Consider the following 14,717-nt stretch of genomic DNA (forward strand, 5'->3'; position numbering starts at 1 on the left):
GATCGTTTAGATTTTAAGTGGATTTAGAGTGAAACCTCTATGGTGTTTTAAGCCTTGTTCAAACTTTTAGTCCGAATCTGAATTTTATGCATATACAATTGGAATCCAATCAATCAATTTAGCAAGTGAACGGCAAAAAAAAATCACATGATTTTTACAAATCCGTTACAAATCAAGCTACATTCATATGTGGTTTGAAATTCTGTTTAAATCTCATTTCTGGAAATCTGTTTCAGTTTGACCGCTCTGATTGGATTTCACAAAGCACTTTCACGTATCACGTTCACATATGTCACTTTCTCACGCCACGTAAAATGTAAACCTCAGATGTCATTGCAGAAACAGGTTGTGTTGTTGTCAATATGCAGGTCACACAGAAATTTAGACCTATAATATAATGGAGACTTCTCTGTGATCCAGCGATGAGGTCTCTTCACTTCTTTCACTATGCGGCTGAGACGGCAGCATGGAATAAAGCCGATCATGCCAGCCTCCGTTTCTGCCTTTGCTTTATAAGACGTAGTAGTCCAGCGCCGTGGCTACACATTATTGTCGTATTCTACATTGCAAATCCCTCCATGTTGTTTTTGGCATAGCCCTGCCAGCGCTTTGTCATTGCTGTGGAAACCAATGCATAAAACGATATTCCATAAAACGAAAGAGAGCCACAAGACAAATAAGATCTGAACAGTTACGAGACACAGTTTAGACCAGGGGTGTCAAATTTGGTTCCTGGAGGGTCACTGTCCTGCAGAGTTTAGCTCCAACCCTAGTTAAACACACCAGAACCAGCTAATCAAGGTCTTCAGAATTACTAGAAACTTCCAGGCAGGTGTTTTGGATTTGGTCGGAGCTATACTCAGCAGGACAGTGGCCCTTCAGGAGCGGAGTTTGACTCGTGGTGTGTGGACAGTCAATAATTTAGGCTACGTTCAGACTGCAGACAAAAGTGGCCCAAATTTGCTCATATGTGACTCAGATCTTTTTTTCTTCTTTTTTTTCATTACAGTGTGAACAGAACAAACGTGAGTGAAGATTTGGGAAAAGAAACACCTGAAATCTAATGGAATATTGATTTTAGGCCACTTCGGAAAACAGAACCATATGTGGCACCTCTCTTACTAATGGCTGCGATCAGCTAACCTATTATACAGGTTGTCATATTCAAGATGCTTTGCAACTACCGGTCTAAGAATGCTGTATCATCACATTTTCAAAATTTCAGTCATATCGGAGTGACAACACTACTTGTGACTTTTATGTCACTCTAAATCGACATGCGCCACAATTATGCGCTGTTGGGATTCACTCCAAAGATTTACATACTGATAGTTCTTTGGTCACTTGGTTAATATGAAGGAAGTTGTGACTGTAGTCAGTGGAGGGACAGTGAGGTCAACGTATCATCTTGACAGCTCTATACAAGCAAAACGTGAGGGAAATCTATAAAAACTAGAAAAACATTGCTCTCTTTCTCCTTATCCTTATCTTCATCCTCCTTACTGCAGCACATCAGCTTATAAATGAACACATAAATGTTGACTTCATTAACCTCTGTGTTTACTTCCATATGACAGCATGCTGCGTGCCATCTTGTTATTGTTCTTTTGTGCATGTGGGCCAATTCGGGACCATAATCAGTTCACACTTGTATCTGATATCGAAATGTGATCAGATTCCAATCAGATACACAAATAATTGGTTTTGGACTTACAGTCTGAACATGGCTTTAGTAAAAGGACGTGTTTTATGTTTTATGTTGGTAGGTGTCCAGTAGGGGCGAGGCTCATCTGGAGCTGAACGCCTTCAGGAGGAAACATGACTGTGCGCTGGTCATATCAGGAGACTCTCTGGAGGTAAAACACCTGAAATGTTTTATATATTCAACACAATCATGTATAATCAGGATTGATATTCTCACACTGATTATTTCTCTCTATGTGTGGCCTATTAGGTCTGCCTGCGTTACTACGAGCATGAATTTGTGGAGCTGGCATGTCAGTGCCCCGCTGTGGTTTGCTGTCGCTGCTCTCCCACACAGAAAGCTCAAATTGTTCGATTGTTACAGCAACATACAGCCAACAGAACATGTGCCATAGGTCAGTGCTCTCCACTTCTCTCCTCAGTCTGTTGAGCTTTAAGTCCCGTCATCTAGTAGCTGAGACAAAACCCACTTAAACTGAGCTCTCTCCAAGCACATGAATCTTTGAGAGCGGTAAAGATGACTGTCTTCACAGTGTCTTCTCATGTTTTCCTGCTATCATCTTTCTTATCTCTGTGCTCAGGCGATGGAGGAAATGATGTCAGCATGATCCAAGCAGCAGACTGTGGTATCGGTATTGAAGGGAAGGTGAGGTATTTCTCATTAACTTAGATCATCTTTTCCTGTTGCTGTAACTTTTAATTCATATTTAATGAATCACATTTTCCCTTCCAAATACATTATCATTACCTTAATGATTTGTCTAGGTATTTTACTTTTTTGTGTACAATTCCTTTTGCTCTCATTGGTGATATCTTATATTGATAATGCTTGTTAGATTCTCACTGTAAAAGAGTCATTTAAAAAAAAAAAAAATTATTCAATGAAATGTCATGTTGTTTTAATGGTAACACTTTACAATAAGGTTCATTAGTTAACTACATTAGTTAACATGAACTTACAATGAACTGCACTTATACAGCATTTGTCAATCTTTGTTAATGTTAATTTCAACATTTACTAATACATTATTAAAATCTTGTTAACATTAGTTAATGCACTGTAAACTAACATGAACAATGAACAACTGTATTTTCATTAACTAACGTTATTAAAGATTAGTAAATACAGTAACAAATGTATTGCATATGGTTAGTTCATGTTAGTTAATATGAACTAATGTTTAATTAATGAACCTTATTGTAAAGTGTTACCATTTAAAGATTCATTTTAATATTGATATAAAATAAGATTGTGTGCTATATTTATATATATATATATATATATATATATATATTTTTTTTTTTTTTTTTTTTTTTTATGTCACAATGTAAAAACGTAATAAAAAAACATCATAATACAAAACCTTTTAGTTGTCCTAAAAACAAAATATAATTTTTAAGGGACAAGCACCAAAGGTGCATAGGCACCTATTATATCCGTTAGCCGTCACCACCTTCTTCCTCTTCCACTTCCTCCTCCTCCTCCTCTTCCGCCATAGAAGTCTATGGCAGCCCATAGAACCACTTGTGGGGAAAGTTGAAATTTGGTGCACAGATAGAGGACAGTCTGAACTGTTACCATAGCAAAAGTCTCTAACTCAAACCCTCTAAACAAAGTTGCACTAATGTTTATGCTAATATCTTTTGAACCAAAAGGGCTAGAAACAAAATTTCCCTGTGATTACTTGGCTCAAGATGATTCAAATGCACACTATGTCGATTTTTCTGACATTTTCATTTGCGCATTATTCATAAGCGGTTTGAAATCAACTTGAATTTCATAAATTTTTGTCACCATGATCTGATTCAATTTTTGTGGAAATATATATATATATATATATATTAGGGCTGTCAAAATAACGCGTTCATTTCGATTAATTAATCTGAGAAAAAAATAACGCGTTAAAAAAAATAATGCAGATGAATCCATTCCGTATTGACCTTTGAACCTGGAGCAGTTCTAGCCACAATTCGACTGTAAAATGAAGGAGGGAGACGAGAAAGCGCTGGCGCTGCCTGGATCATTGACTGGAACATTTACTTATAAAAAACGGCCTGATGGAAGTGTTGATAAAGATAAAGTCGACTGCAATGTCTGCAGCAAGGAATTTGCATATCACCGGAGTTCGTCCACTCTAAAGTAGGCTACCACATCAGTGCAAAGCATCCAGGAGTTAACGTTAATCCTGAGGTACGACCTAGCACATCAATATTTCATTAGTAGATATTTCATGCTTTCTATAGAAATATTTCTCATGTCTCTGAGGCAAGCAGCCTATATGCTAAGTTTCGGTTCATTCATGTAAGATGCATTCCAGTTCACGCGCAAGTGATCGCGCCCACGCCTCCATGTCATGATTATATTTTCTGCTATATTTGCTTCTTATTTATTACATCCAGGTAGTTGGTTGATGAAACATTGATTAAAATCAAGATACAATTTTTACAAAACGAAATTCACTTTAAAGAAAGGCTTTCTACCAAACAAAACTTCATGAAGTGGTCAAACTCATGTCTGACCCACTCCATGTCTCCCAATATATTCACTTTTCATAATCAAATAGATGAATTTAAAACATAACATAGGACTATTTAAACATAAATATGAAACCATGTTTTCTTTAATGGCTAACACGTAGCCTATAGTACAGTACAGAGAAATTTCAGATGTGAATTACCAATTAAAATGTGAACAAAAATAAAAGCAATTAAATGTGTTATTATAATTAAAAGATGGAAATTAAAATGACGGGTAATAATAGATTATGACGGATTTTTTTACGAACCTGTCCGTCAAAATGACTGACAAAGTTAAAGTCTAACGCAACCTCTGATGTTACGGCACACATCATCAAATCTTCTTCCTGAAGCACTTTTGAATTTTTTTCCTTAGCATATTAGGTCATATTGTTGATTGTTATGGCAATTATTTGAACAGTGAAAATAATAATAAAAGAGTTTTGGAATTTAATGTCACTAATGCTGATTATTCATTGATTCATTTGAATTTAAATATTTAATACTTTCACAGCAAAAATTATGTATGCGATTAATTTAGATTAATCACAGAGTATGTAATTAATTAGATTAAAATTTTTAATCGATTGACAGCCCTAATATATATTGAATTTTATGAAAAACCTATTTTTCAGACTCCTCCTAGATCGTTGCTCCAATTTCCACGAAAATTGAATTAGATCATCTTCAGACCATGGTGACAAAAATTTATGGAATTCAAGTTGATTTAAAACCGCTTATGAATAATGCGCAAATGAATTTGACGAAGAGCACACCAAAGTGGACATGAGGCTATATCTCCGCAACACTTTAGCATATTTAGACCAAACTTGATGTGTGTTATGACAACCATGAACTAAGGGCACCTGCACAGTTTTGGCACAGTGCCACCTAGTGGTCCGGAGATATGAAAATTAATTTTTTATATTTACTTTTTTTTTTTTTTTGTGCTATTTTTGCTTATAACATCTTAATAACTAAAATCATCTAAAATGTCTTTAAATGCTCATTGTTGCAGTTGGTCTGATGCTCCCAGCCATGCTTACATAACTCGTGCCTTTTTTGTGCTTGGCCCTTTAATTGCTGCTTGCAGCTGTATTTTTTACTATTATTTCTATTGAATTTGAGGTAAAATATGATCTTCATGTTCATGAAAGGTTTCATGACATTCATCCATTAATAGTTTTAGAAAACATTTACTGAGAAATGTTTATATACAGTAAATTTAATCATTGTTTCTACCTAGCCTAAATAAAATGTATTTATTTAATAAATAATGATAAAAAAACAGTGACAGTATACTGTTTCAGACTCTGTGTGATGAGTTCACAGAAGTGTATCAGGTGATTTTAAAACTAAACTTGTGTTTCAGGAGGGAAAGCAGGCGTCTCTGGCGGCAGATTTCTCCATTACCCAGTTCAAGCACATCGGCAGACTGCTAATGGTACATGGCCGCAACAGCTACAAACGTTCAGCAGCTCTTGGCCAGTTTGTCATGCACCGTGGCATGATCATCTCCACCATGCAGGTAACACACAGAGACAAGTAGAGCCTCATGTACATTTCCATTTCTGTAGTCATATAGTGTTCACAGAAGTAGCCAGAGTCAGTACAGTAAATTGGTTTGCTCTCAGCAGCAAGAGCACCACACTTATGTTGCTGCAATGCAGCCTCTTGATTTGAAGTGCTGACATCTAGATTTGAATTTGTTTTCTCTCAGGCTGTGTTTTCCTCTATTTTCTACTTTGCATCTGTTCCTCTGTACCAAGGTTTCCTCATGGTGGGGTAAGTAAAGGCTGCACACCATTTTTGGACATCATAGTTGCCATTTTAACATGATGTGTCACATTTCCTAACATTGTGCTTATTTATTCCCAGTTATGCCACCATCTACACTATGTTCCCTGTCTTTTCTCTGGTGCTGGATCAGGATGTAAAGCCTGAAATGGCTCTGCTGTATCCTGAGCTCTATAAAGACCTCACCAAGGTAACAACCTATCAGTCCTTGTAACAGCAATGATCAGAACTAACCATCAGCTCAAATATCTGCATGATACACATGATATAAGTTACAGGAATGAAGGCATGAGTTTGTGTTTGCTGCATGACAGTGGTGCTGACTTTGGTTTTCCCTCCACTAGGGCCGCTCCCTGTCCTTTAAGACCTTCCTGATTTGGGTTTTGATAAGTGTATATCAAGGTAAATGGATGATTAGTGTTGTTTTATATTTTTGTTTGACTGTAAACAGCAACTCACCGATAACTTTTACTCTCGTCTGATGTTTTATTTTGGCATGATCTTTGTATCATAGCTGAACGAATGTGAAAATTGACTGTCAGTGCAGTGAACTTCCACATAAAGGGGGGATTTTTCAGTTTAAAGGGGTTTAAAAATTAAAATACATCAACTAGGAAATGTAATAGTCAATTATAATAACAATAATATAATATTGTGATGATACAGTTAAATATCAGTATGTTGCAGTTCTTTTTCGCACTGTACTTCATCGATACTTCAGGTTTTTATTTTATTAATTTTATTTATTTATGTGTCTAGATGTAATTTTCTACAGTTCAATAAAGAAACAGGCCATAAATTAAATTTTTAAACATTAAAAAAGAAAACAATTTAATTAGTATTTTAAATATAATAGTTATTTTAAATTGTAATAATATTGCACAGTATTACTGTTTTTATAGGATACTAGTAAAATAAATGCATCCGTGGTAAGCATAAGAGACTCCTTTTAAAAAAATTTAAAAATCCAGTTAATTCAAATCTGACCAAATCATTACTAAATTTCCTGTTTTTATGATATTTCATGCATTCATCAAGAATTGTAATGGTATTGAAACGATCCAAGAAAATGAACAAACATGGTGGTGGTTAATGGTGAAGTATGTAATTTCTGCAATACCAGATAAACCAAATGAAATGGAAATATTTGTTTTTAAACAAATCCTTCATTGATTAGACAGACAGCAAACATACGGGGCTCAATACTGCTTCGTCTTTTTATAGTAAAAACAGAGTTTATAGTTTTCTCTGAGTATTATGCTGGCATAATACTGTAGGAAATATTTTAACATCGAAAAGGTTTTCCGTTTAGGTTGGAATCCCAGGAGGAGTGATGCATGAGCTACCACCATTGTGCCTTGGTATTTCCAGGTGGATTGTTTCAGCACTAAAACTTCACTGAACAAACGTAAGGGAAATGTAAACTTAAAAAAAGCTCATCCAATCTGAGATAACATGACGTATATAAACTAACCATAAACTGATATTTTCTCTACAAATAAATCCGTAAACGTTTCATCAAAGAAACAAACATTGAAGCGCAATGTAACATGTCTCCCGCGAATTCAGCCGAGCTCTTTTCATGAATGTGATTTTCGGACCGTCGCCAGCTCTCACGCGCACACGGCAGCCTTATCCGCACTGTAAATCGATCCGCGCAGCGAGCAAGAGAGATCAGTGTCTCCGTCTGACAGCTCCTGCTTTTTAATTAAACCTTAATACAGAGAGACAAGAACAACAGGGAAATATGAGCAAAGATTTCATTTAGTCCAGAGAGTAACCCTGAGGAATGTTCGCCGTATGAAGAGAGGCAATTATGTGATCAGTTAGAGGCCATTAGGCTGGATTGCGGTGGCGTTTATGATTAAAATGAAAGCAGAGACGGTTACAGTAGGCTGAGGAGCCGAGTGAGCGTGGAGCCTCGTGAGCAAGGGTCAGGGCTCGACGCGCTCATGTGTGAATCGGGATCAGACCATGAGCGAGGGTCAAGAAATCACGGAAGAAACTTGTTCTTGATGGACATTAGTAAATCTTATGGATTTGTCAGGATCTTTGAGAAATCTTCTTTTTTATCGTTAGTTATTGCCTTGTTTCATTTAATAACCACTAATGTGTTTTACTGCACATGTATTTCTACAATAACACTAAACTGACAGCTTAGCAACATCTCAGTCCTTGATAGTTCAACTCAAACACATCTTCTGTTTGTCCACCAGGGGGCATCCTGATGTACGGGGCCCTGGTGCTGTTCGATCAGGAGTTTGTGCATGTGGTGGCAATCTCTTTCACTGCTCTGATCCTGACGGAGCTGCTGATGGTCGCGTTGACTGTCCGCACCTGGCACTGGCTCATGGTTGTAGCCGAACTTATAAGTCTAGGCTGCTATCTTGCTTCCCTTGCATTCTTAAATGAATACTTTGGTAAGAACTGACAACAGTGCAACACATTTTTCAAATATTCTTATTTTATGTTTTTTTTTTTTAAATTTCATATTTAATATTATTATTTATTTATTCATTAATTCATTCATTTTTTTGTTTATATTATTTAAAAAAAAAAAATTTTTTCCTATCTACATATCGTTTTTATTTACCTCTTAATATTTTTATTATTTTAATTTATAAAAGTAAATTCGAACAACAAATTAAAAATGAATGAATATGAATATTATTATTATCTATCCATCCAACTATCTGTATCTATTCACTTATTGATTTATTTTTGATAAGATTATTTTCAATATATTTTTTTATTTATTTTTTACCTGTGAATATTCTGTATTTACTTTGTTTTATTAGTAAAGTACTTGAATTTTATTTTTTGAATATTATCTATCTGTCTGTCTGTCTATCCATCTATCTATCTGTCTGTCAGTCTGTCCTTCTGTCTATCCGTCTATCTATCTATCTATCTATCTATCTATCTGTCTGTCTGTCTGTCTGTCTGTCAGTCTGTCCTTCTATCTATCTGTCTGTCTGTCTATCCGTGTGTCTGTCTGTCTATCTATCTATCCATCCATCCATCCGTCTGTCTGTCTATCTGTGTGTCTATCTGTCTGTCTGTCTGTCTGTCTGTCAGTCTGTCCTTCTATCTATCTGTCTGTCTATCCGTGTGTCTGTCTGTCTATCTATCCATCCGTCCGTCCGTCCGTCCGTCCGTCCGTCCGTCCGTCCGTCTGTCTGTCTGTCTGTCTGTCTGTCTATCTATCTATCTATCTGTCTGTCAGTCTGTCCTTCTGTCCATCTATCTATCTATCTATCTATCTGTCTGTCTGTCTGTCTGTCAGTCTGTCCTTCTATCTATCTGTCTGTCTGTCTGTCTGTCTATCCGTGTGTCTGTCTGTCTATCTATCTATCCATCCATCCATCCGTCTGTCTGTCTATCTGTGTGTCTATCTGTCTGTCTGTCAGTCTGTCCTTCTATCTATCTGTCTGTCTATCCGTGTGTCTGTCTATCTATCTATCCATCCATCCATCCATCCGTCTGTCTGTCTATCTGTGTGTCTGTCTGTCTGTCTATCTATCTATCTGTCTGTCTGTCTCCATCTGTCTGTCAGTCTGTCCTTCTATCTATCTGTCTGTCTATCCGTGTGTCTGTCTATCTATCTATCCATCCGTCCGTCCGTCTGTCCGTCCGTCCGTCCGTCCGTCTGTCTGTCTGTCTGTCTGTCTATCTATCTGTCTGTCTGTCTGTCTGTCATCTATCTGTCTGTCTGTCTGTCTGTCTGTCTGTCTATCTCCATCTGTCTGTCAGTCTGTCCTTCTATCTATCTGTCTGTCTGTCTGTCTATCCGTGTGTCTGTCTGTCTATCTATCTATCCATCTGTCTGTCTGTCTGTCTCCATCTGTCTGTCAGTCTGTCCTTCTATCTATCTGTCTGTCTATCCGTGTGTCTGTCTGTCTATCTATCCATCCGTCCGTCTGTCCGTCTGTCTGTCTGTCTGTCTGTCTGTCTGTCTGTCTATCTATCTATCTATCTATCTATCTATCTATCTATCTATCTACGTATCTATCTATTCAACCAAGCACACATATTAGTTCAAACTAATAAAAACTCACTGTAATCACAACTTTTAAGCTCTTTCTTCTCCTTTCTCTCCATCTCTGTTTTGTGACTGTGCTTTAGGCATAGGTCGTGTGACCTTAGGAGCTTTCCTGGGTAGGTTTGTCTTTCCCCTGTGTTCTCTCTGTTGTTTCACCAGCTATCATTTCCTGCCTCCACAAACATGTCCGTTCTCCTCCCTCGGGTTTCACTCTCGTTTGGTGTGGGCCCCTGGATGAGAAGGAGCCATTCAAATGTGCCGTAACCCTGTGATTACTCATTTTTCAGAACATTCCATCGTTGCAGTGCATCCCATCCACTTCATCTACAGTCCTCTTTTTTTATAATATGTGAAAAAGGCACTAATGTACGCCTTGATGATATAAACGAACATGAAGACACACTTTGACCCTGATGTTGTTTTTCTTCATATGTTTTGTTTGTCTTCAGATCTTTCATTTATCACAACACGGGTGTTCTTGTGGAAGGTGTGCGTCATCACTCTGGTCAGCTGTCTGCCGCTCTACATCATCAAATACCTGAAGCGGAAGTTCTCCCCTCCCAGTTTTCCAAACTTTCCTCCTGAGCTTTCCATACGTCACTGTGTCAAACGGCATGCAGACGTATTATAAGCACATGAGACCGCTACATCAAACGCTTTGAAACGGATCTGATCCTTTTTTTTTTTATTATTGCTGGATGTTAGTTCACCCAAAAATGAACAGCCTGATATCATTTACTCACCTTAATGTTGTTCCAAACCTTTAAGACTTGCTGTGTTTTCTGTGGAACACAAAAGGAGAAGTTTATCAGAATGTTCACGCTGCTCTTTTCCATACATTGGAAAAACTGTCATACTCCAAATATTGCACCTAAAACGCAGTATTAACTTTTGTGTCTGATCTTAAAGGAAACTCCTTCCTGTTTGGAATGACATGAGGGTGAGTAAAAAATGACCAAATTTTCATTTTTGCGTAAACTATCCCTTTAAGCATCAGCTAGGAATGCCCAGAAGTGCTTTATGATGCTGTTTATGTGTGCTTCATGAATCCTTATTCAGTGACGCAATGTGATTTGTTTGTTTATATGAACTTTGCCGTTGGACTTATATGAGTGTTTCTGTGCTCATCACGTTTCTGCACTTAAAGAGGGTGGGACAGCTGTAGGATAAAACTGAGTAGTATTGAGTACTTGAAGAGGCTAAAGCACAAAAAAACGAACAAGATAGAATAAAAGGGTTGTTTAGGGCACCCACACTGGAATGACGGTCCAAAAACTGTCACTTTTTACTTACCGTAAATGTATATGAAGGCAAAATCAGTTTTTTATCAAATGGTTAATGGATTTTTAACTTCTTTTTATTATTATTGGTGGTATATAATGATGTTCATAATTTAACAATACAGTTTCATCTATAATGAACGTAAAGTATTATTAGTATTACCATACCCATCATCACTTTTCCTTCTGATATTGGAATCTTTTGCATTATTAACTTTATTATTAATGAGATCTGGATGGGTGGGGCTTGGTAAATACCTGTGGTTGTGATTCAAGTGTTCTGATTGCATGAGTGTATATACTGAAGTTGAATTGGGGCAGCTCTGGTTTCCTGTTGTGCTGTGGCTGCTGCTGCCATATGATCCTGCTGCAAAACTGTGTAAATGTAAACCAGAGCACAGCGTGTGTTCTTACAGCGGGAACTATTTGTTCTGGGAACAACGGTCCTCTCAACCTGACATCCTAAATGACATTGTATAAACTTAACATTCAACATTTTGACATTTGTCAAATCAAACTTGATTGATGCATGACTTGTAATGCCAAGACATTGAAACAAGAATGTATTTTGTTGGATTGGTGTTTTTTAAGATTGTAAGTGTTAGGATGCTGCTTAGAGATGCACTGAAATTTTTGCATTTCTTAAATCACCTATGGCACTTGCTCATCAGCAGTTACTTTTTATAGACAGTGGCGCATCACAATCATTTATTTTGGAGTTTAACTTTTTTTTCTTTTTCTTTTTTTGAGAACATTCACAGGAATACTGTACATGCTTTGTCCCCTAATGACTGTGCTGACGGTGTGAAGTTGGCTCTATAATGTGTAAGATCATCTTGCCTTATCTTTATAAAACGAGTCAGCTGGTATGAGGAATGAGTTTTATCATTCACTTTATTTTCTATACTGTGTGTATGAGTGTTTACAGTACTGAATGAGACAATGCCAAGCATCATGTGTGCCGTACGCTGTTCCTTTCTCGCTGTGCGTAATGGTGGATGTGCTTTGAAGACACTGAGTTGTACTTTACTCAGGAAAACCACTAACTGATTTCTTCTGCTGTGTATAAACCTTCAATTAACCCTTTGACAGCCTAACAACAATAGCTTATTTATTATTTGAGTGTTTTGCTTTTGTTTCTCCTGCATTTTTTTATTGACTGATACATAATGGAAAATGTGATGTTTTTTTCTTTGGTGTTACTGCGACTGTGGGCTTAGCAGTATATTTCAGCAGTATAATTTACCATTTTAATGATTATTAATGTCTGATTAAAGAGCAATATGTTTACAAGTGGTCTAGTGGGTGCTTCCTTTAAGAGGTTTGAATGTTTTCAGTGGTGTACTAATACATATGTAATGCATCCATATTTAGTTGCACTTTTTGCCCCGGTTTCACAGACCAAGCTTAAGCTAGTCCTAGACTAAAATGCATGTTTGAGCTGTTTTAACTGAAAGCGACTTGTACTGACATATCTTAAAATATGTCAGTGGCATTGTTTTGCCTCAAGATGCACACCAGTAATGGGTTTTTTTTTTAGTGGACATTTATAAAAGCTACTTAAATGCCCTAATTGAACTAAGGCCTAATCCTGGTTTAGGCTAAGCCCTGTCTGTGAAACTGGGCCTTTATGTATAAAGTATACATTGGTGTTAAACTAATAAAGGCACAAACCCCATGTATTTTTTTAAAGCAAAAACTATTAGATATGTAAAATAAACTTCTCTAGCATCAAATTTACAGTATGAAATGCAGCTAGTTTTAGTAATATCTAATTGGCTTGTAAAATTATTGAAATTAAAATCTTGATTTGACTTTATCAAGCTCAAAAATTACATTATATTTTAAGGTTTCAGGCCCTTTTTTAACCATACTCATGGAAAGTTCAGTTCTGTGTGAAAATGATGTCAGAAACTATGACAAACATCCATGGGAGGGCGCAGTGAGAGTGAGTATAAGCTTGCGTTTCTGAAATCTTTATATTACAGCATTGCTTAACGTACCACACATTTATTTGTATGTGTTGCTTCTAACCACTAGAGGGCGGCATTTACACAGTATCGCGGAAGCCAAACTTTGGGCCCACATGGAAACTACATCTGCTGGTAAGATTGCTGTTTAACAATAAGCTTTCAGATTTGTTCGACCCCTGGTTTCTGTCCACATGTTAAAACAAAAGAAATTGCATTTACATTGTAGTGTGTTTTGTCTGCTTTGTCGATTTTGCTCTTTATTTTGTTTTGCAGGATGTTAACATCCACCAGTTATATCTGATGTTATTGGAGCTTTTTTCCTGTTAACTATACCTCCGTGGTCTTTTTACAATGATTTTTCGGTTAGATATACATCACCAGTCAAACGTTTGGACATGTTTGACTGAATAATCTAAAGTAAAATCTTTAATTCTTGAAATTAGCTTTGTAGACAAATGCAAATCCCCCTGTATTGTTGTTGTTATGAATAAGTTGGATCACGGGCCTGTTTCTATAAGGAGATTTAATCAACTCTGAGCAGACACAAGATGCATCACTCGTATTGTTTTGAATGGGAGAAATTGCAACGCACAATATGGCGGAATAAGTCCCGCCTTCTTAGTAAAGTCTTCGCGTCACTGCAGCGGCCGTTAGAAGCTCCGGTTCCTGTAGAAACGGTCAGACGCGCGCCTCATGCGCATTAACTTGATCCAGCCTGAAAAAAAAATAGTTTTTCGTCCTGATTCAAGCGTTTAGAAACAAATTATTTATGAGACAGTTGTTGTCAGATTTCATAGGTGACTTCATATATGAAGTTTAATCGAAAGTTTGGCAAACGGCTTTGGATGTTTCCCATTTAAAGAGATAGGAGCTGCACTTGCATGCACTAGAGGCATTTCAAAGATGGCCGCCGAGTGAAATGACTTGTCTTAGGCTGAGGCCCTGTCCCAAATGGCACACTTCATGTGCTTTTTCGGTCTTGTGGACTTACAATGGCCACTGCGTGTGCGTGTCCGTCGATAGTTCACCCAAAAATGAAAATTTGATGTTTATCTGCTTACCCCCAGAGCATCCAAGATGTAGGTGTCTTTGTTTCTTCAGTAGAACACAAATGATGATTTTTAACTGCAAATGCTGCCGTCTGTCAGTGGTATAATGCAAGTCATCGGGAACTTGGACTATAAGAGTAAATAAAATATGACAGACAAATCCAAATTAAACCCTGCAGCTCGTGACGACACATTGATGTCCTAAGACACGAAACGATCGGTTTGTGTGAGAAACCGAACAGTATTTATATAATTTTTTACCTCTAATACACCACTATGTCCAACGGCATTCATCACTCGATTCGTTTGGTCTGATCGCGCTCTGACAGCGGCAGTGATGTCTCGCACTCATTGA

The 14,717-nt window shown here is 37.2% G+C and overlaps 1 protein-coding gene across 4 annotated transcripts in view; it reads left to right on the forward strand.

Annotated features, from left to right (window-relative positions):
• Nucleotides 1-12,633, forward strand: part of atp9b (ATPase phospholipid transporting 9B) — a 60,766-nt gene extending 48,133 nt beyond the window's left edge. For 3 of the 4 annotated variants that reach the window (XM_048202371.1, XM_048202373.1, XM_048202374.1), the window contains 10 exons: nucleotides 1,767-1,856; nucleotides 1,955-2,099; nucleotides 2,286-2,350; nucleotides 5,594-5,749; nucleotides 5,942-6,006; nucleotides 6,100-6,208; nucleotides 6,363-6,420; nucleotides 8,235-8,438; nucleotides 10,144-10,176; nucleotides 10,510-12,633. In XM_048202371.1, coding sequence (XP_048058328.1) covers nucleotides 1,767-1,856; nucleotides 1,955-2,099; nucleotides 2,286-2,350; nucleotides 5,594-5,749; nucleotides 5,942-6,006; nucleotides 6,100-6,208; nucleotides 6,363-6,420; nucleotides 8,235-8,438; nucleotides 10,144-10,176; nucleotides 10,510-10,691 — 1,107 coding nt within the window. In that variant the 3' untranslated portion in view covers nucleotides 10,692-12,633. The remainder of the gene's footprint in view (nucleotides 1-1,766; nucleotides 1,857-1,954; nucleotides 2,100-2,285; nucleotides 2,351-5,593; nucleotides 5,750-5,941; nucleotides 6,007-6,099; nucleotides 6,209-6,362; nucleotides 6,421-8,234; nucleotides 8,439-10,143; nucleotides 10,177-10,509) is intronic. The other variant, XM_048202372.1, reaches the window with a different exon arrangement.
• The last annotated feature ends 2,084 nt before the right edge of the window (nucleotides 12,634-14,717 follow it).

Source organism: Megalobrama amblycephala, linkage group LG9, assembly GCF_018812025.1.
Source record: "Megalobrama amblycephala isolate DHTTF-2021 linkage group LG9, ASM1881202v1, whole genome shotgun sequence".
In the NCBI taxonomy this organism is placed as follows: Eukaryota; Metazoa; Chordata; class Actinopteri; order Cypriniformes; family Xenocyprididae; genus Megalobrama; species Megalobrama amblycephala.